General features: G+C 41.8%; 1 protein-coding gene across 2 annotated transcripts in view; it reads right to left on the bottom strand.

The window, feature by feature from the left end:
* BRWD1 (bromodomain and WD repeat domain containing 1) overlaps window positions 1–22261 on the bottom strand; it is a 106374-nt gene extending 84113 nt beyond the window's left edge. For both annotated transcript variants that reach the window (XM_045852455.1, XM_045852454.1), the window contains exons 1-7: window positions 21951–22261; window positions 21795–21853; window positions 21635–21664; window positions 21401–21460; window positions 3311–3461; window positions 1146–1244; window positions 631–791 (exon numbers count right to left, since the gene is read on the bottom strand). In XM_045852455.1, the coding sequence (XP_045708411.1) occupies window positions 631–791; window positions 1146–1244; window positions 3311–3461; window positions 21401–21460; window positions 21635–21664; window positions 21795–21853; window positions 21951–21999 (609 nt within the window). In that variant the 5' untranslated portion in view covers window positions 22000–22261. The remainder of the gene's footprint in view (window positions 1–630; window positions 792–1145; window positions 1245–3310; window positions 3462–21400; window positions 21461–21634; window positions 21665–21794; window positions 21854–21950) is intronic.

Raw genomic sequence — 22261 nt, 5'->3', positions numbered from 1 at the left:
AATGTGCCCTGACCGGGGATCAAACTCACATTCTTGGCAGATCAGATGGTGCTCTAACCAACTGAGCTACCCAACCAGGACCTAAAATTTGAACTTTTTGCCCATCCTAATTTTCCCCTACAACATTAAAAATGTAAATCAAATTCCAAAGTTACAATTAATTTTATAATATTTATGAAATATTTGTGTTTGAATAATCAATTTCCCTAGATCAATGAGCACTCAATGTGACTATGAATCACCTGGAAAGATTGAGAGACTTGTGGGAGGGGTTTTGGTTTGGTTTCGGTTAATTCACAGAGTGGAAACTGACCTAAGTCAGTAGGTCTACAATGGGCTGAAGAAGTATTAGGCATGTATATCTTTAAGCATCCTTGATGATCATTCCCAAGAACCACTGCTCTAAATCAAGTCTCACAACCACTACACAAGGCCTATCTACATCTGAATCACTTGAGACACTAAATAAAAATGCAAATTTACAGGCCCCACACCACGCCTAGTGAGTCAAAATCCCTGAGAATGGGAAACATGGAATCTATGTGTTTTAAAAGATTTCTTCTTAAAAGATTCTGATGAACACCAAAGTGCTCCAGATGATAACAAATTGAGGTGAAAATGTTAACTCACTGTAAAGATTCTATGTCCTGTCCTATCAAATGCTACACAGTAAACAGCAGATAGATGTCCAAGAATCCTCCTGTGCATTTTTATATGCTGGTACATAGTTCCTGGAAATGCTGTGCTAAAAGTGGAACACCCTGTGAGTTGTTTGCCTCGATGTATCTCCACTAGGAAATAAAAACAACAAAAATGGTTAAGGGGGTGCCAGTATGTAAAAAGCTAAGAAAATCTCCAAAACAAAAATCTATGTTCAAGAAATCCTAAGGACACAAGTTTCTTCTCAGTTAGGGTCTATTATAATCACTAGTATAGGCTTTTTTTTTAATAATAATAAAATTGGTTTTTCATTCATTTTTATTACTTTTAATATTTTAGGAAAACAAATGTGAAAATTGATCCTCGTTACTACTGAGACAATGCTACTACCACTATTTCCTTTAAAATCTTAACAGAGCAGTTACAAACTTGGTCAAGAAACTAAGAGAACGGTTTCGGGCATCTGAAAGGCCAGCCTCACTTACCAAGACTTGGCGGGAAACCGTAATTCACTGGCATTTCAGGAGGTCTTCCTCTGTGAAGAGCAGCAAAGGCAGAGCCCTTCCAAACTGTGTGCCTGCAGTCTTTAAAATGAATTTTAGATACACATAAAATCTTGAAAGTTAACCCCAAGAAAGATTTTATAGAATACTTACGTATATTTTAATAAACTGTTTATTCAAAATTTTACCAACTAATATACTTTAACAGAAAAGCCCTAGAAGTTTATTAGACTATTTCTGAAGGAAAAAAATTTTAAGACATCTCAGATACAACAACAACAACTAACATTGTACAGCACTTTACAATTTACAAAGTGCTTTCCACATACATTATCTCATGGAATCCTCACAACAACCCTGTGAGGTAGGTATTAATCGCCAATTTACAAGTGAGGTAACTGAGGCTCAAAGGTTCCAGGACCTTTAAGGAGACCCGCTGCAAATGCTTAGTCAAGATAGACCACAACACCAGATCTTCTGGCTCCAAGTCCCAGTCAATGCCAAATAAATTTTTATTTTTCAAAGTGGAATTATACCATACATTATTAATGATAAAGTCTTAATCACAACTGATCCAACTTCCCAAAAAACAAAAATTTTCGTAAGGAAAATTTCAATTTCTTTGATTTATATGAAGATCCTTGATTTAATTAACTATTTAAATATCATTAGGTTTTAAAATCAATTTTGACCAATATTATTACGACTTTAATCTCCTTCGGAAATAAAGACAAAATTAAATGGCTTTCCTCTTGTTTAAGGGTCATAGCTGATCTTTACACAAGAGCACATATGTAGGATATATGAGTCTAAACACTAATTCTAAAGTCCCATCCCTCTTTGACCTACCAGCAAATATACTAAAAAAAAAAAAGTCTTCCCCTCTATAGGGAGGAGTAGCAGAACACAGAGTATTCTGTGCTAGAAATTAGCTTCTTCACAACTGAAAGGGGACAGGAAGGAAGACACCCTACTAAACTTCTACTGAGCCTCGGGTGCCCCAAACTAACAGGCATGTTAACGTTTTACATGAATGGATTCATTACCACTATAATGATCAAAGAGCATCCTCCCATGGCACTAGTACAAAACGAACAGCAAAATATGGCCCCTACCCTAGGACAGCTTGCTGCAGTCTCTTCTAAGGTCTGCCAGTTCTAAAGCAGTGCTCATTACAAAACGACATTGAGCTTGACACAAGTAAAGAAAACAGGCTACCCAGGCAACTACTATGTAACAACCTAAAACAGAATAATTACAAGATAAATAGGAACACAGAAAAAGGAAGAATGTGAACAGTTTCCTAATTCAAGCCACAGTGTGGCATGGCCATAGAGCACAAAGAAACGACTAATGCTGACAAACCGGTCTGGCATGGAACCAAGAGGGAGGCTGGTTCTTTCTCAGTCAAACTTTATACTGGTGGTACATCTAAGAGGCGGCATCACATCAGCAACAGATCTTAGAAATAATCGCGGGGGATGAACTTCACGTATGCTCAGGATCAGAAGAGCCAACATTCTTGCCCATTAGCAGTTAAGCCATGTTGTATACATAGATCATATCACATACATATACTTAGTCTAAGTGATTTATACCAAGCTAACAGAAAAAGAACAGCAATTCCAACAGTTTGCTACCACATAACTTAGCAAAAAAATTAAGTTGGTGAAAAGAGAACCATGCAATTATACATTTTGGGTGCTTGTTTTCAAACTGCTACCAAATTTAGAAAATCACTTTCCCTTTGTAACAAAGGGCTTTCAAAGATCTGAATATCAAATGAAATACTTCTAGCATTTAAAGAGTTTATTAGACACATACAGTTACATTCAATGAAGTTATAAGTGAGCTACAAAATGGAAAATTAAGAACTCACATTGATAAAACCTCAAACACATCTCAGAATAAATTCAAACTTTTTAGCTTAACATCTATACCTTCATCATTTTTTTAAATGCAGAAGGACCCATTAAACACTTATGTAATAAAATTCAATGTCTATGCTAAATGCAGAGAATTTTATAGTCCACAGTACGGTGTATAGTTACATATCACCTTTCTTCCACAATGCTCACATTACTTCACAATTATAATAATTATTAAGCTAGTAATACAAAGCAGAACACTTCTTCAAATTAAGGTACCTTTTGCTGTACGTAGCAAAGACTGCCTTCCTGCACCAAGTAAAGAAGTGACTCTTGAAATACTGGGTGGAATTTCTTTATCCAACATGGGACCGATGCGCTGGCAGATTTGCAACAGATGATCAGGAGCCACATGTTTATTGGACAAGACCTGATTGGAAAGCAAGTTTTAAAAACAGTATTTTATAATAGTATTGAAAATATTAAATACTTAGGGATAAGTCTGACAAAACATGTGAAAAACATGTACAATGAAATCTATAAAACACTGCAGAGAAAAATTAAAGAAAATTTAAATAAATGGTAAATTTATGTATAGATTCAAAGCCATCCCCAAATCTCAGCATGTTTTTGTAGAAATTGATCATTTCAATCTAAAATTAATATAGTAATAGCCTAGAAAATGTAATAGCCTAGAAAACTCAAAGAAGCTTTAAAAAAAAAAGTTGAGAGCTAACAATACCTTATTTCATGACTTGTTACATAAGGACAACTAGTTTTTGACAAAGATTCAAAGGAGAAAAGATAATCTTTTCAGCAAGTGCTGCTGACATAATTGGATATCCATTTGCCAAAAACATTACTTTGATCCATATATCACTCCATAAACAAAAATTATTTCCAGACAGGTCACTAATTTAAATGTATAATCTAAAACCATGAAACATATAACAGAAGAAGAAACTGGAGAAAATCTTTATGACCTCAGATTAGGCAAATATTTCTAATACAACACCAAAAGCACAATTCACAGAAAAAAAATAATAAACTGGACTTTATCAAAACTAACTACTTTTGTTTTTTCAAAAGGCACTGTTAAAAAAAAAAGATGAGCCACAGACTAAAATATTTGCAAAGCACTTATCTAATAAGTGCTCGAAAAATTCAATCATTAAAAAAAACTTTATTTTTAAAATAGGCAAAAAATTTGAACAGACACTTCACCAAAGAAGACAGATGACAAGTGAACACATGAAAAGATTCTCAACATCACCAGTAACTGATGAAATACCAGTTACAAACATGAGATATCACTACCTAAAATGAAAAAGACTGACCAGATAAAAACGGGCAAGAACATAAAGAAACTGCTTGTGGGCATAAACAGTACAACCACTTTGGAAAATGGGTGGGCACATACCCCTATCGTATTACCCAGCTATTCTAATCCTAGGTGTTTACCCAAGAAAATGAAAGCATACATGTGTACAAAAGTTTGTAAACAGCTTTCTTTTTAAAAGCTGAAGAGTAGCCACAATTCAAAATGTCCATTAACAAGTAAATGTGAATACACGTTATTGCATTGTACAACAGAATACTACACAGGAATTTAAAAATGAACTACTAGTAACAAAACAGGACATGGGTGAGTCTCAAAATAATCACACTCAACGAAGGCATAAGAAGAGCACACTGCGCTGGCTGGTGTGGCTCAGTGGACTGAGCACCGGCCTGGGGACTGAGAGGTCGCGTGTTCCATTCCCAGTCAGGGCTGTGCCTGGGCTGCAGGCCAGGTCCCCAGTTGGGGGCATGTGAAAGGCAACCGATCACTGTATCTCACACACATTGCTGTTTCTCTCCCTCTTTCCCCCTCCCTTGCCCTCTCTCTAAAAATAAATTTTTTAAAAAATTTTTAAAAAAGAGTCACGGACATGTATGAAGGACACATGGACAAAACCAAAGGGGGGTAGGATCAAGGTAGGAAGTGAGGATGGGGAGGGTGGGGGGGAGTGCTGGTAGAAAACTGGAGACAACGGTACTCGAACAGCAATATTAAAAATAATAATAATAAGTAAGAGTATATAGTATATGATTTCATTAATATTCAAGTCCACAAAATGCAAATTAAAATACAGTTACAGCAAGCAGATCAGAGATAGCTAGGGGAAGGGGAAGAAGCAGAAAAAATTACAAAGGGGAAGAGAAAACTTTTGGATGTGATAGGTATGTTTACCACCTTCACTGTAGCGGTAGGTTCACAAATGTAACACACCCAAATTTATCAACTTGAACACTTTGTAAATATGTGAGATTTTTAAAAATAATTTTTACTTACTGAATTTTAGAGAGGAAGGGGGGAGAGAGAGAGAGAAACACTGATTCGTTGTTCCACTTATTTACGTATTCACTGGTTGCTTCTTGTATGTGCCCTGACTGAAGCTTGAACCCGCAACCTTGGTGTATGGGGACAACACTCTAACCACTGAGTACCTGGCCAGGGAAATATGTGCAGTTTACTGCATGTCAATTATACCTCAAAAAAACACAAAAATAATGTGTAAGTTTAACTCATGAATATGGCTGATGTTATCCGATATGAATGTATTTGGAGTTATCTTTAGGTTTTCTCAGTGTGACATTAACAGCAACCGAGAACAAAACACCAGCGTACAGGACCGTCCCCACGTTCAAGACACACGGTGTCCCTGGCGCCCTTCCACTAATGCCGACAGTACCCCCGTGCTCCTGACACCAGCAACACCCCATTTTCAAACTCCCAGAGAAACACTGCTCCAAAGAAAATTTAAACGTAGTTCTAAATCTTACTTTTGGTTGTTAATTATGAATTTAAATATAAAATAAACCTAGACTCAATATCAAGTTTTTGTTCATAAGTCCTGATGCAGAAAATAATAAAATATTTTCAATTTTTCAACCTTACATTTCCTATCCTGACAGATATTCCAAGGCATAACTCAAAAGATATATCAAAGCTCAAAGAGACCTCAAAAAGTATTTATTACTAATTAGCACTCTGTGACTCAAAGTGTCAGTATGTACAAGTCCAAAAACTATTGTAGATGATTAGCTCATCACAGGATGGAAAAGAAAGATAGGAGGAACTACAAGGTAATTCTAACAGAAACCAAGGAAATTACAGATCTAGTAACTTGTCAGTAATGCAAATCTAAAAATAGCACTCATCAGCCTAAACAACGTATCTAAAAGGGTTAAATATTTAAGATAAATTGACACTGGGCAATGGCAATATGACTTCTATAAGGGGGAAAATCACTTATCTCTAACCTAATAGTTTGCTTTGAGATTTCCACTAGTCACATAGTTAGAGAACTTACACAACTGACTTTAAGTTTTCAAGTTACACAATCAAGCCTACCTGAGAACGGAGGTTTGTTTTTGAAGATCAGATGTAAAAGGTATGGATAAAAGCAATTTCCCTAGATACAAAAAGTATGGACAGAACATTTTAAACAAGTTGCTTCCTAGTGCTAGACATGATCTCACTTTCTCTCTTAAATGATCTGGAAGGAGAACTTTATAAACACTCATGGTACCCCACTGCCTTGATGCCACAAAACTAATCATTGAAACAGGAGGCTTCAGCACAGTTTGGGCAGCGCCCAGACACATCAATCCCATGCAGCAGCTGCAATTTCCCTGAAGAGAACCACAGATTACTTGCAAATTTCTAAGGATTATAGAAAACCATCAAAGATGGGGGCAGAGAGGGGGAAAATTATCCTATTTTTGTACAAAATGAAGTGCATCTGGAAAATAATTTTTGGTTCTAGTCCCAAAAAAGGCAACAAAAATAACAGATAATGGTTCTGGATTATTAAAATTAGTAGTATACTGACCAAATCAGTAGAGTAATCTTCCTTCAGTATTTTCTAGTACTAGACAAGAATGTGAGAATGGTCTCTATCCACCAACTCCAATGAGTAAGCCACAGTTACACAAGATCCCAGGAGTCAGGGCAGAACTAAGTCCCTACAACAGTCAAATAGCCAGTCTCTCTACCATCTTGGTTTTTTGTAGCCATATGCCAGGGGTGAAAACTCATTTTCGCCAGGTGCCACATCAGCCTCACAGTTGCCTTCAAAGGGCCAAAATAATTTTAGGACTGTATAAATGTAACTACTCCTTAACTGTTAAGGAGTTGAAATTACATTCAGTCCTTTGAAGGCAACCGTGAGGCTGATGTGGCCCCCAGTGAAAATGCGTCTGACACCCTGCCATATGCAGTCTCACAACTTGATCAGCCACAACCCTAGGATCGCTTCATTACTATCACTACACCACCAAATACTGCTGTGAGCATGAGCCTCTTCAAGTCCATGAGTTATAGAAAGAGGTAGTAGGGTCTAGATAGCCTGACCAATTGTAAAGTTATGGGAAAAAGTAACTTTTTCTATCAAGTTTGGGATGCTGTAATCTAACCAGGATCTAAAATAAATATTTAATATATTTTATATGTGCCTATCTGACCTTTAACTTTCTCTAAAATTACTTTAAACTATATCTACAACCCTCACAATGGTGATTATATAAGTAAACTATAGTATCATATCACAATTCCTCAATAAAAAGTACAGTACAGCCCTGACAAGATGGCTTAGTCGGAGCGTTGACCCATGGACCAAGAGGTTGCAGGACTGATCCCAGGTCAGGGCACATACCTAGGTCCAGGCGTATATGGAAGGCAACTAATCAATCAGTCAATCAATCTCTTTCCCCCCACCCCAACCTGCACCTGCCCTCATTCCTCTCTCTCTAAAATCAATACACATATCCTTGGATGAGGATTAAAAAAAAAAAAAAAAAGACAGTACAGCCTTGGCCAGGTAGTTTACTCAGTTAGAGCATCATCCTGATACACCAAGGTTTTGGGTTCAATTCCAGGTCAGGGCACATACAAGAATCAACCCATGAATACATAAATAAGTGGAACAACCAACTGATGTTTCAGTCTCCGTCTCTCTCTCTCTCTCTCTCTCTCTCTCTCTCTCTCCCCCCCCATCCCTCTTTTTTCCTCCCTCCCTCTCTGTCTCTCTCTCAAAAATCAATAAAATTTTTTAACTGTCAAAAAAGTACAACAATGAAAAGTGACAGAGCAAGCACAATTATTTTACACAAAATAAAAATTTTGTGTCTTCCTTGCTTAAATAATTCCCCTCAGTCCTGGCCAGGTAGCTCAGTTGCTTAGAGCATTGTCCCAATGAGCCAAGTTTTAGTTCAATCCCTGGTCAGAGCACAGACAAGAGTCAACCAATAAATGCAAAATGAGTAAAACAGATCAATGTTTCTCTCTCCCCCCCCACCCCTTCCTCTAAGATCAATTTATAAAATAATAATAATTCCCCTCAACTTCTGATGAGATGGATGTTTTTGGCCTCTTTTCTATGCTTCACATTCTATGCTTTATAAAGAAGTGAAAGTTTAGTAGTCAATGACAGGATAAATACTCCTATAGAAGAGGAGAAAGAGCTTCACTCAGTTTATACAAAAGGACCTAGGCAGAGAAATGTCCTAGTGTTAGTGTGAAGATCCTTTACTTAAAAGCATTTACTTATTTTAATTCAGAAACATTAACCAGAGGCTTCTGGTCAAGATGGCAGCAGAGGCAGACATGGTTCACCTCTTCACACAACTACATCAATATTACAACTAAAATATAGAACCACTATCACTCAGAAACATCAGAAACCAAGTTAAATGGAATTCTGACAACTAGGGAAATAAAGAAACCACATCCATCGAGACTGCACCCATCAAGGGGTGCAGATGCGGAACCAGCTGATCTCTCATCCACATGTGGTGGATAAAAATTTGGGGGATATCTCAGGAATAAGGAGTCCCAGCCCCACACCAGCACCCCAAGCCCAGGATTCCAGAGCCAGGATGGTTAAGTCCTCACAACTTCTGGCTGCCAAAACCAGCAAGGATTGAGTTGGTGGAAGAAACTTCTGGAAGCCCAATCAGTTCCTCTTTAAAAATCTACACATGAACTCACCTACTCACACTCACTCCCTCTTAGCTCTAACACCACGGCGGCAACGTGAAGGGCACCAGCGGCATACTGGGAGAAGCTGAAGTGTCTGGCATTGGGGCGAGCAAAGGCCATTGTCCCTTATCTGATCCCTCCCGGAATGGAGCCATGGAGCCATGGAGCCAGCAGGCTGGTGCCACATCTGACACTACCTGGCTAACACTGTTTGACCCATCTAGGAGATGACTTCATGCTATTTCACAATATAGCTGTTTACACTGAGTAGTTTCTTTCCTTGGCACATCCCCAAATCGAGGGATTCCCCCTGGTGTTGAACTGGCACCAGGGAGGGAGCAGGGTTGACATTCCTAACTTCCATGGCCCAACATACTGCACTCAGCTTCTGCCCAGTGAGTGGCAGCACCGAGTCTGCACTCAGATACACTGAGGCCTCCCCAACCACCACTGGTCCACTGCTCGAGTGGAAGGCAGTGTGCACGGGGACAACAGGTGACAGACACCCCACCACCCGTCCTAAGGACACCTCACAGTGTGATGTCACTTTGGAAAGTACCTTAAGAGTGCCAACACACAATTCGAGTTTTATTTGTGGGGTCCCCCCTACGGAAACAACTGGGTGGCTCCCAGCAGCTAGTAAATCATCAGGCCGCTGCCTGGCCGTTCAGACACCCCCACCAGAGCCTGGGCCCACGAGTAAGTACCAGGTGGCCCCCTCCCAGTGACAGGACATGGTTCAGGGAAGCACGGGGTGGGGGCAGAATCTGTGGGAGAAGGGCCAGGTCTCCTGACTCTGCAGGCCCAGCCACCTGTGAACTTCCACCCTGACATACCACTTTTTAGTTACACCCCACAGAAAAGCCACTATCAACATCACCAAACATTTACATATAAATATAGGCAAATATAATGAATTTTTTCAATCCTTACCCAAGGATATGTTTACTGATTTTAGAGAGAAAAGAAGGGAGAGAGAGAGAGAAACATTGATGTGAGAGAGAAATACAGACTGCCTCCTGTGAGCTCCCTGACCAAGGATCAAACTCACAACCTTTCCTTTAAAAAAAAAATTTTTTTAAGAAAGAGGAGAAGTGAGGTAGAAATCAGTGTGTGGTTGCCTCTCACATGCCCCCCAACTGGGAATCGATCCACAACCCAGGCATGTGACCTGGGCGGGAATCAAACTAGTGACCTTTTGGTTCACAGACCAGCATTCAATCCCCTGCACCACACCAGTCAGGGCTACACTCGCGACTTTTTGGTGTACAGACAATGCTCCATTCAACCAATGGGTTTACCACCCAGCCAGGGCCAGTAAAGACTTTAAGTTGAGGTTCTTGAAAGGACCACAGGTGTTTTTCAAGCAAAAGTCTCTCAGTTTGAAGCCACCTTCAAATATACTAATGATAAGGTAACAGATACTAGAAAAAAGTGGGCAGGAGACTCTCTTGACCCACAGGAGATGTGGTTAACGGTCCTAGCCCTACATCCAACTAGTTATGAAATCCTGGACGAGGTATTTCCCTATCTTTTTTTTTTTCCTTTCGAGAGTACATTAAAGCTGGGGACAGTGAAACAGGGAAGAGCTCGGGACAGAAGCAGCAACAGAAGAGAGGCGAGGCGGCCTGCTCTGGCTCACTGAGAAATAAAAGTCACAGTGACAAAGTGAGCCAGAGAGGGGCTGCCACTGGCTCGCTGAAAAGTTAGAGGAGAAAAGAGAAACCCAGGGGCCTTGGAGACAGGTTCAGGGACTTGGCCCTCGAAGATGTACCGCTGCCCATTGCTCCCCTTGCTTCGAGTCTCGTAGACCCCTTATAGTTTAGGAGATTCTTCACACCTCTGCGGGGAGAAGAATGCTCTCCTGGGAGGGAGAGCATTCCAGACAAGCTACTAAGACTCTAAATTCTTACACAAAAACAACTATAGGTAAGATCGTGTGCTTATAAGTACAAGATACACCTAAAAAGTTGACAGCCACCTGTGGGCTGACATGACTGTTTAGAATGCTGAGGAGTCTCAGTCAGTGAGTGTGCACCCACCCCAATTCCTTCTCACAGGCCTTCACCAACTGCACAGGACCAAGAACCAGAAGCAAAGCAGCTGGGGGAGAGCCCCTCCACAAGTGCCCTGCAGAGGCCTCCTAAGGCTAAGGATAAGACGACAGGCTGGAAAGCCAAGGGCAGGACTGAAGACCAAAGAGTACTCTTCCACAACCCAAAAAAGCTACCAGTGGCAAATAAACTACCGAAAGACCTTACAACATTTAGGAAGCTGGCAGCTTGGCTGTAAAGAAAGCTATCTCGGGAATCTCCCCAGTGCCCAAATCCCAAACTGCATTGAAAGGGAAGCCAGTGATGAACTGAATGCCACTGAAACTGCAAAAAGCCCATAGACATTCAGAGACAAATCAGACTGACTCAACCCCACACCCTTTATTAGCTTGAGAGACAAAAAGAGAAAGTGCTTTACTGGGGCTAATTATGTGTATTACTTTGGACTCTACTCTATTTAACACAAAAAGGCCCAGCATACTTCAAAAAATGAGGAGATACATAACCAAGCACATTATGTGACCCATGGTCAAGAAGAGAGAGTTGTCACTAGAAGCAGAGTCAGGGATGGCCCAGGTGCTGAAAACTGCTCAGCTGTTATTTCTTCAAAATAATTATTTCACACCACTCTTCTATTCTTTCTTTCCATTTGGGACTTGACACATTAAACTGTCTGAGCTGCAGACTTAAGAAGCTCAGAGAATCCCAAGCAAAGTTAAGTGCAAAGAAATCTACATAGGCAGCTTCTGACCCCACCTCCAATGATCCCCACCTCCTAGTACAGTACTGAGAAACCCCCTCCTCCCAGCAGTTACTTCTCACCAACAGAATGCACTGGTGGTTAGAAACTAAAAAGGAATAAATAGAACAATATTTGCTTAACCCAAAATAAAGTGAGAGGAAGAATAAAGAAGATATGGGACATATATAAAACAGATACCTGGCAGATTTAACACAACTGTTTAATTATATTACATGCAAATGGTTGAGACACTCCAACAAAAACCTGAATAAAACTATATGCTCTTTACAGGAGACATGCTTTAATGAGAACACAGGTTAAGAGTAAAAGGACAGAAAAAGATACACTATGCCATTGCTAACCCTAACCAAAAGAAAGCTGGGGTGATAGTAATGTGAGGCCTAATATAAATATAGTAGGACACTAATGTAAACTATGGACTATGAGTGATTATGTGTCAATACAGATTCATCAACCATAACAAATATACCACTCTGCTGGGGAATATGGATTATGAGGAAAACAATGCATTTATGGATTATGAGAAAACAAAGCATATAAATGGCAAATCCTCTACCTGTTATCTTTCACTCAATTTTGCCATAAATGTAAAACTGCTCTAAAAAAATTAAGTCTATTTAAAAAAGGTGGCAGCCCTGGCCAGTGTGGCTTGAATGGTTGTCCTATAAAATGAAAGACTGTGGGTTCAATTCCCAGCCAGGGTACATACCTAGGTGGCATGTGTGGTCCCCAGTCAGAGGTGTGTGAGACAACCAGTTGGCTCTCCCTCTCTCCCTCTTTCCATCCCCCACCCTAAAATCAATAAGGATGTCCCCATGGGTAAGGAAGGGGGGACAATTCAATAGGAAGGTGACAATTCTGAACTTGTATGTACCTAATAACATAGCTCCAAAATAAAAAACTGAAATGAGGGGAAAAAACAAAGACAACTCCACAACCATAATTGAAGAAAGTGTTTCTCAAAAACCAACAGAATAGCCCTGGCTGGTGTAGCTGAGAGGATTGAGCATGGGCTGTGAACCAAAGGGTCACCAGTTCGATTCTCAGTTAAGGCATAAGCCTAGGTTATGGGGCAGGTCCCCAATGGGAAGCATGTGAGAGGCAACTACACATTATTTCTCTCTTTCTTGTTCTCCCTCTCTTCCCGTCTCTAAAAATAAAATAAAAATGAAATCTTTAAAAGAAAAAAAACTAACTCACAAAAAGTAATACCACTATCATTATTCAGCACTGAGCCATAGAGACTGCCACTAGTTCCCTACCTCACATTGTGACTGGTCATCCATTAATGGTCATTAATTCAAGCATTATACCTCATAATACAAATTAAGTGAAGAAGTTCACACAATTATGGCTTATCATTCCATCAGCATTGTTACGAATAAATACTACTATTACCATGTGCCAAGCACTCTAAAGCCATTTTTTTTCCAATGTTCAAAACAACCCTTTGATACAAATTTTTTTTTAATTTGTTTTCAATTGCAGTTGAAACATATTATTTTCAGATGTACACTTTAGTGATTAGACATCATTTAACTAAGTGATCATCTCAATAAATCTGGTACCCATCTAATACCATGTAATTATTAGAATTTGATACAATTATTATTACCCTTGTTATACAAACCAAGAAACAGGTAGAAATTAAATAATTTGCCTAAGATTGGAATATCGACACAACACAACAATGTGACCACGTCCGGTGTACAGCCCAGCTGCTTGGCACCAAAACTTAAGACCCTAACCTCCATACCACTGCACTGTAGACTGTGACTTGTCGTCACACTGGCACAACCACGTGTTCCCAAGTTACCAATGAAATGCCTACAGAATGATACATCTCTACGGCCAACAACAAAGAAAATGCAGAACCCATACAGACTGGAAAGAGATTAGCTGCGGTCAGGCTGAAGGGCCTTCAGAATTTCACAATAAAAATTAAATAGTAATGAGATTAGTTGCCATGCAGGTAGAAAATACAACATTGTTTTTATTTTAAATTAGGACGTCTACTCGCTATAAGAAAGTTTTACCTGAGACAAAATCTGGCATCCCCAGATGCAAGAGGCAACCAATCAATGTCTCCCTCACACACATCGTTTTTCTGCCTCCCTGCCCCTCTCTAAAAATAAATAAAATCTTAAAAAAAAATGTGTCTTGGTGTGGTCCTCTTTGGATCCAATTTGTTTGGGACTCTGTGCTTCCTGACTTGTAGGTCTAGTTTCTTCGCCAAATGAGGTTAAGTTTTCTTTCATTGTTTTTCAAATAAGTTTTCAATTTCTTGCTCTTCCTCTTCTCCTTCTGGCATCCCTATGGTTCAACTGTTGGCACATTTGGAGATGTCCCAGAGTAGTCTTACACCATCCTAGGTTTTTTTTATTCTTTTTCTTCTTTCTGTTCTGATTGAATGTTTATTTCTTCCTTATGTTCAAAATCATTGATTTGAATCCCGGCTTTCTTCCCTTTATTATTGGTTCCTGTAAATTTTTATTTCACTTAGTGCCGGGGTGTCAAACTCATTTTCACCGGGGGCCACATCAGCCTCGCAGTTGCCTTCAAAGGGCCAGATACAATTTTAGGGCTGTGTAAAGTAACCGCTTCTTCTTAACAGTTAAGCGAAAGCTCAGCGCTGCTCCGGGAAGAAACAAGGTGCCGGGCTGGATTCGGCCTGGGGTCTTGTGTTTGCCACATGAGACTCAGCATAACATTCATTTATTTATTCATGTTGCTGCTGTACTGAGTGAGTTCTCGGACAACCCTGACTGCCAGTGTTTTGAACTCTGCATCTGATAGGCTGGAGATCTCTGTTGTGTTTATTAGTCCTTTTTCTGGGGTTTTCTTCTGTTCTTTCATTTGGGCCATACTTCTTTGTCTCCTCAATTTGACAGCCTCCCTGTTCGTTTCTGCATATCAGTTAGAACTGCTCCGACTCCCTGCCTTAGCACACTTGTTAAGTACTACATGGCAGAGCCTTAGTTAACTCCTAGAGTAGGACAACCCCCTTTACTGCTTTGTGGCTGTGTGAGGGGAAGGCTCAGAGAGGGGACAATGCTGCTGCCTGGCTTCTAGAGGCTTGCCCAGCACTTGCCCACTTCCCATAAGTGACTGGCACCCTTCCAGCTGTTGCCCTGGTGGTAAATGCCAGAGTGGGTGGGTTTGCATAAGTTCTAAGTCTGTGCAGGCCCTTTACACAGACTCTCCTGAGAAACCACCAGTTTCTTCCACGGCTCCAACCCCCACTGGTTCCTACAGCGAGAAGTTATAGGGCTTTATCTTCCCAGCAGTATGTCCCTGGGTGTCTGGTCTGGCCCGGGGCTCGATCCCTTGCTCCCAATGTGTCCATCATTTCCCAAGGTATCCCTCCCAATTCCTATCCACCACAAATGAATATGGGACTGCCCATTCTGCCTCTGCCACTGCCACCATCACTTCTCTGTGCCACACCATGTCTCCTTGCCTCTCCACTCCTCCTACCCATCTGGATGAATGTGGCTTCTTTAAATCCCTGGTTGTCGGACTTCTAAACAGTTTGATCAGTTCGATTAGAGTTCTGGGTGTTACTTGTTTTGAGGTTAGCTGTAATTCTTCTTGTGGTTGCCATGAGGAGGCAAAGCATGTCTACCTATGCTTCCGTCTTGACCAGAAGTTGGAAAAGAAAGTTCTGACAGATGTGTGGAAGTTATATTTTTTCTGATATATTAAAAATTTTCCTAACTTTCCTAATGTTTGAGAGTAAAAAAAAAACTTAACAAATTTAAAATATTATATTTACAAGTTAAATCCTTAAAAAGATATTTAGATTTATCTAAGTTTGCCATCTTGAGATGACTGATACTTATATACTTGTAAATATAGTGGGATATGCTGATTGACTTTATGAAGGATGTAAGTGATGTTAAATATTTTAAGATTAAAATCACATTACAAAGTAAACAATCCAAAAATAATTGTTCCTACACATATTACTATATTTATAATTTGAAACTGAATTTAAAGGTTTAAGAAAAATGACTTCTTACAATTCTAATAAACCAAATGCTAATTTCAATACAAATAACTTAAAATATAACTCTTTTCCTTATACAAAAGGCTTCCTCATAAAATATTTAAAAAACTAATAAATGACAATATATCCCCTAGTAATAAGACTACATAATAAGGATCTTCTGACTTTTGTTTTCTGGTTAAGGAAGAGACTGGCCTACAAAAATTACAATGTTACTCAATTACTGGATATATCAAATCTCTTCCCCCCTTTCTAAATATACTATTTCTTTTAAAGAATTTATTTACTTTTACTTTTATAGAGAAGGGAATTGGGGGGAGAAAAAGGAGGAGAGGAAAATCGATCAGTTGCTTCTCACATGCCCCCAACCAGGGACCTGGCCCTCAACCCAGGCAAGTGCCCTGACTAGGAATCAAACCTGCACCCTTTCAGTTCACAGGCCAATGCTCAATCCACTGAGCCCCACCAAACAGGGCTAAATACACCCCTTCTTTACAAACCTAGTCCTGCCAAATTCCCATGTCCAGTTCTATAGGTCTTGTTCTTTCTTCCTCTTCACCACTTATAAATCATGAAAATCCCAATTAAATTTTATGAATTTACAGCCCAATGCAGGTATTGAGAAATAATATCAATCTTCCTAAGTATCAAAAATATTCTTGCTTTTAAAGGACAGGATTGAATAACAGCATGGTTTTAAGTGTAAGATAAACTGTATCTTCATAAACAATTACACTGGAATCATCTGATAGGCTTTAATATTAGTAATGTCCAGTCCCACCAGTAAGATTCTGATTTAACTGGTCCAGGCATCCAGATTTAATAAAGCTCCCAGATGACTGTGATCCAAGAGTGAGAACTATTCAGAAAAAGGAGTAAGTTAAACAACAGAAGACAACATGAAACAGAAGAAATCAGACAAAACTGGAATGTGTAACCTTCCACAGGATAACTAATTCAGTCTCTTCAGTAAATCAATGACACAGAAGAAAAAAGTATGCAAGATAAGAGGTTCACGATACCTCTAGAACCTCTGCAGTGCCCTGGCCAGGTAGCTTAACTGGTTAGAGCATTGTCCCAATACACCAAGGTTGTAGGTTCGATCCCTAGTCAGGGCACACATAAGAGGCAACTAAGGGCCCTCAGTGGATTGAGCACCAGCCTGCAAAGCACAGGGTCAGTCCGATTCCCAGTCAGGGCACATGCCTGGGTTGCAGGCCAGGTCCCCAGTAAGGGGCGCATGAGAAGCAACCACATAATGGTGTTTCTCTCCTTCTTTTTCTCTCTCCCTTCCCCATCTAAATAATAAAATCTTCTTAAAAAGTACATGCAACAAACTGATATCTCTCTTTTAAAAAAGAAGATATAATCAGTGCAATGCATAGACCTTGTCTGAAGCCCAATTCAAGCTAAATATAAAAAGATACCCAGATAAGAGAAAAATCAAACATAAACTATACACACACACACAGTACCAAGAAACCATGGATTATTTTATACACATGATACTGGTACGATGGTGGCGTAAGAAATTGTCCTTAATTTTTTAGAGATGCACTCTCTAAAATTTAGGGATAAAATGTAATGTCTGAGATTTACTTTAAAATATTTCAGCCATGGCTGGTATGGCTCAGTGTATTAAGTGCCGGCCTGTGAACCAAAAGGTCACCAGTTCAATTCCCAGTCAGGGCACATGCCTGGGTTGCAGGCTAGGTCTCCAGGTGGGAGCATGTAAGAGGCAACTGACTGATGTTTCACACACTGATATTTCCTTCCCTCTCTTTCTTACTCCCTTCCCCTCTCTCTACAAATAAACAAATAAAATCTTTAAAAAAATAAATAAAATACTTCAGCATATTAACCAATAAAAAGAATGTCTGAAATTGGCTTAAAAATAGTACAGCCTGGAGGAAGGAAATAATAGATACAACACTGTTTGAGAATCACTAAGAATGGTGGATAATTCAGTATTCTATTTTTCCGTGTTTGAAGGTTTGATAGTTTGTAAGGAAAAAAAACATGTACCTCACAGAACCCAAAGCAAATATAGCAAATTAGTTACGAATCTGTTTATGGTAAGCTTTCTTTGGAGAGCTAGAATCTACTCGCATACCCTTGACAAAACACTCACACTCCTCTAGACGAGAAGCACATCCTGTTCCACATAGTGCTGGGATAGGGGAGAGAGAGGAAGTAGAGGAGGAAGAGAACACCCCACCGGACAGACCAAATCAGGCAATGAGCAATGACATGTCACAGCCACATCACAGGAGTGGATCACAGATTTTGAACAATTTTTAAGCAGAATGCTAAGTAAGATTTTAAGCAACTCTAACAGCAAAAGCCAAAATATATATCTATTTCCAGGAGGTATAACATTACACTTGCTTTAAAATGTAAACGATGTTCTCTTTAGTAGCATGACTTGACCATCAACACTTCTCTGCCTCACCAAAAATACTCTATTCTCTCTCACCAACAAGACAACAGATCAATCCTTCAAATGTTTCCTTGCAAAAGATCAAACTCAATGAAAGTAAAAATTCTGCCACCATGCAGTATTTTCAGAACTCACTTTCTGGAAAATATTATTTGCTTTTAAAAGTTTGCAACAGCCCTAGCTGATGTGGCTCAGTGGACTGAGCACCACCCTGCGAATCAAAGGGTCACTGAATGATTACCAGTCAGGGCACATGCCTGGGTTGCCAGCCAGGTCCCAAGCAGTGGGCATGCAAGCAGCAACCACACATTGATACTTCTCTCCCTCTCTTTCTCCCTCCCTTCCCCTCTGTCTGAAAATAAATATTTTTTTTAAAAAGTTTGCAATAGCCCTGGCCTGGTGGCTCTGTTCATTAGAGCATTGTCCTGTACACCAAAAGGTTTCAAGTTCCATCCACATGTCTGGGTGGCAAGGCCTACACCCAGTCAGGGTATGTATGGAAGGTAGGTAAACGATGTTTCTCTTACACTGATTTTTTTTTTCTCTCTCCCCCCTTCCTCTCTCTCTAAAATCAATTTCTTTTAAAACATATCCTCAGGGGAAGATATTTTTTTTAAAGTTTGCAACAAAAAGCCCTGCCTGGTGTGGCTCAGATGACTGAATGCCAGCCTGCAAACCAGCCTGACAGTTGGATTCCCAGTCGGGGCACATGCCTGGGTTGAACCCAGGTCCCCAGTTGGTCCATGTGAGAGGCAACTGATAGATTTATCTCTCATACGTTGATATTTCTCTCCCTTTCTTCTTCCTTTCTCCTCTAAAAGTAAATAAATACCCCTGGCTGGTGTATTGAGCTCAGTGGATTGAGTGCAGGCTGTGAACTAAAGGGTCACTGGTTCAATTCCCAGTCAGGGCACACACCCGGGTTGCAGGCCAGGGCCACGTGAGAGGCAACCATGAACTGATGTTTCTCTCCTCCCTTTTTCCCCTCCTGTCCCCTCTCGCTAAAAATAAACAAAAACCTTTAAAAAAACTTTTTAAAATAAAAATAGATAAAATTTTTGCAACAAAAAAATCTCTAATAAGACATATTAAAACTGGCAATTGGAATAGAATCCCCGTTAATCTGACTTTTAAGTGTTAATACTTAACTGTTTACATACAGATGACAAATCCCCCTGGTTTTGTCCTTTCCATTTGATTAAAAAATGGTAATCAGCCCTGGCCTGGTAGCACAGCTGGTTAGAGCATAGTCCCAATATGCCAAGACTGTGCTTTCAATACCCCATCAGGGCACATAAAAGAATCAACCAATGGCTGTGGCTGGTGTGGCTCAGTGGGAGTGCCGGCCTTCAAACCAAGGAGTCACGGGTTCCATTCCCAATCAGGGCACACGCCTGGGTTGCAGGCCAGATGCCCAATAGGGGGCACACGAGAGGCAATCACACACTGACGTTTCTCTCCCTTTTTCCCCTCCCTTTTCCTCTAAAAATATAATCTTTTTTTAATCAACCAATGAATGCATAAATAAGCGAAACAAATCCATGTCTTTCTAATTAGTAAGTTAAAAAGGTGAGGAGGGGGGAGAGGAGGTGAGGCTGTTGTGACTAGTATACTGAGCTCTGGCCTGGGAACCAAAAAGTCAGATTCCATTCCCAGTCAGGGCATATGCTTGGGTTGTGGGCTGGGTCCCCTGTTGGGGGCCTGCAAGAGGCAACCTCACACAGAATGTTCCTCTGTCTTCCTCCCTTCTCCCCTCTCTGAAAGTAAATAAATAAAAGTCTTTTTTACAAATTGGCAATCACATCCTACAATTTCTGCTTCAGCATTGGGTGGGCCAGAAAGTCCATTATTTTTTTTGCATACAATGACTCTAGTAAGTGCTTGTATTATGACAACTATCATATTGGCGTGCATTTTTAAAAATGTCAAAATTGGTGAATTTTTGTGCAGCCACTTTAATATCGAAGATAAAAAATACGCAAAATTTCAGCATATTGTGCTTCATTATTTTAAGGAAAGTAAAAGCACAACATTTTGAAATGCAAAAAAAAAGAACTGTGCAGTACATGGAGAAGGTGCTGTGAATGACCAAACAAGTCAGAAGTGGTTCCCAAAGCATCTTGGTCCTATTGACATTTTGGCCAAATAATCCTTTGCAGCAGCTGCCCTATGCATTGGAAGATGTTTAGCAGCACCTCTGGCCTCTCCCCACTAGAAGCCAATAGCGTGAGATAGCTGACGTACACAAAATATCCAAGTCCATAAAGTTATTGGTGAAAAGGTGAAATGTGTCTTTGACATTACGAAAAAAAGTCACAGACTTTTTGGCCAACCCAATACTACAACTGTGGTAAAAGATCATTCAAGAGCTCTTTATTCAGTTTTCCTGCTCATACAAAATGCTTAACACAGCCCGGTAACTCAAAAAACTCTATGTCTTTATACACAAATTGACAAAAATAGAAACTGCATAGCTAGAACCTATATTACGTCCAGAAAGTGACTGTAAAAAAATCATCAAAGTCTATATTTTAAAGCCTTCAACAAGTGCGCAGTTTCGAGCAAAAACCAATGAAGGCCTGGCATATTCTCACAGCCGCAATGTTTTTATTTTCATTACGCTGATGAGGAACATTTCTCCACCTCTCAGGCACCAAAGGTTATTCCTGGGGAACAAGTGGTCTGAAGACCTGGGCGTGGCCCAAGGAGGACGACCAATCAGAGCTCGAGTTACCAGTCGGGTTAGGAGGCCCCGCCCCCGCGCACGCGCGCCCGTGCCTCTCTCCACCAGCGGCGCACCTGGAGGCGCGGCGCACCTGGGGCCCACCCCACCGCAAACCGCCGCGCCCCGGTGCCCCCACCGCCGCCCCCGGGGCCGTTTCCTACCAAAACAAACACAGCCACCCCCAAAGCAACACAACCCTGCCGCGGGAAGTCTCACGGCCCCGGAGACGCCCCGGCCCGCCGCCCGCCCGCCCCAGAGCGCGGCTCGGTCACTTCGCCCCACGAGCGGGAGCCCCGAAAAGGGGGCGGGAGGCGGGTGCTCGGAAACCCGGGACGGAGATGTCAAAACCTCACCAATTCCTCGTAGCTCCTGCTGTGCTCGTTGCCCTCCCAATCCAACCTCTTCGGCAGCAACTGCAAAGACACGAAAGGCACACGAGTGACCACCGCGTGGGTCCGGGGTGGAGGGGAGGCGGGCCGGGGGCCGCGACGCCGGGGCCGCAGGCAGCGGGGCCGGGCGAGCGAGCTCGGACCAGGCCGGGAGAGGGGGCGGCGGGCACGGGGCGGAGGGCGACGCGATGCACAGACCTGGTACTGCTCCAGCTCCTGCACCAGCACCTGCAGCCGACGAGACGCGCAGTTAGAGGGGCGGGGGCCGCACCCCGGTCCACCCTGCGCCCTCCTCCCGGACCCCGGGCGATGGCGAGGCCGGGCCACGGCCGCCGCCGTCCGCAGGGCCCGCACTCACCTGGGCGGCTCTCCGACACGGGCCGGCCGACAGGTACCGGGCGATTAAGAAGTACAGCTCTGAGGGGAGAGAGGGAGTCGGGTCAGGGGCGGGCGCGCCGTGGGAAGGGGACCGGGGCGGGGGCGTCGCGGGGAGGGCTTGGGCGGCGCGTCTTACCCGACTCGATGAGGGGCACCGGGCGTCGGGCTGGCGACGACTCGGCCATGGCCAGCCGTGGGGCGAAGGGCGGGAGCGAGCGAGCGAGCGAAGCGTATAGGCCGCGCCGAGGCCTGACCGGGCCAGCGTCCCTCTAGCTCAGGCGCGCCGCCGCCGCCGCCGCCGCCATGTCGTGCGCGCCGCCAGTCCCGATGCTTCCGCAGAAGTAGTACCTCCGCGGCAGGAAAAGTAGTCCACCGAAGGGGCAGCGGGACGCCACTGGACAACGCGTGGTCGGGCGGGGCCGGGAAGGGCGAGCCTCGCCTCCCTGT

The sequence above is a fragment of the Phyllostomus hastatus genome, unplaced genomic scaffold (assembly GCF_019186645.2).
Source record: "Phyllostomus hastatus isolate PE091 unplaced genomic scaffold, TTU_PhHast_1.1 phas_contig_948, whole genome shotgun sequence".
In the NCBI taxonomy this organism is placed as follows: Eukaryota; Metazoa; Chordata; class Mammalia; order Chiroptera; family Phyllostomidae; genus Phyllostomus; species Phyllostomus hastatus.
This window is presented reverse-complemented; position numbering and strand designations above follow the sequence as displayed.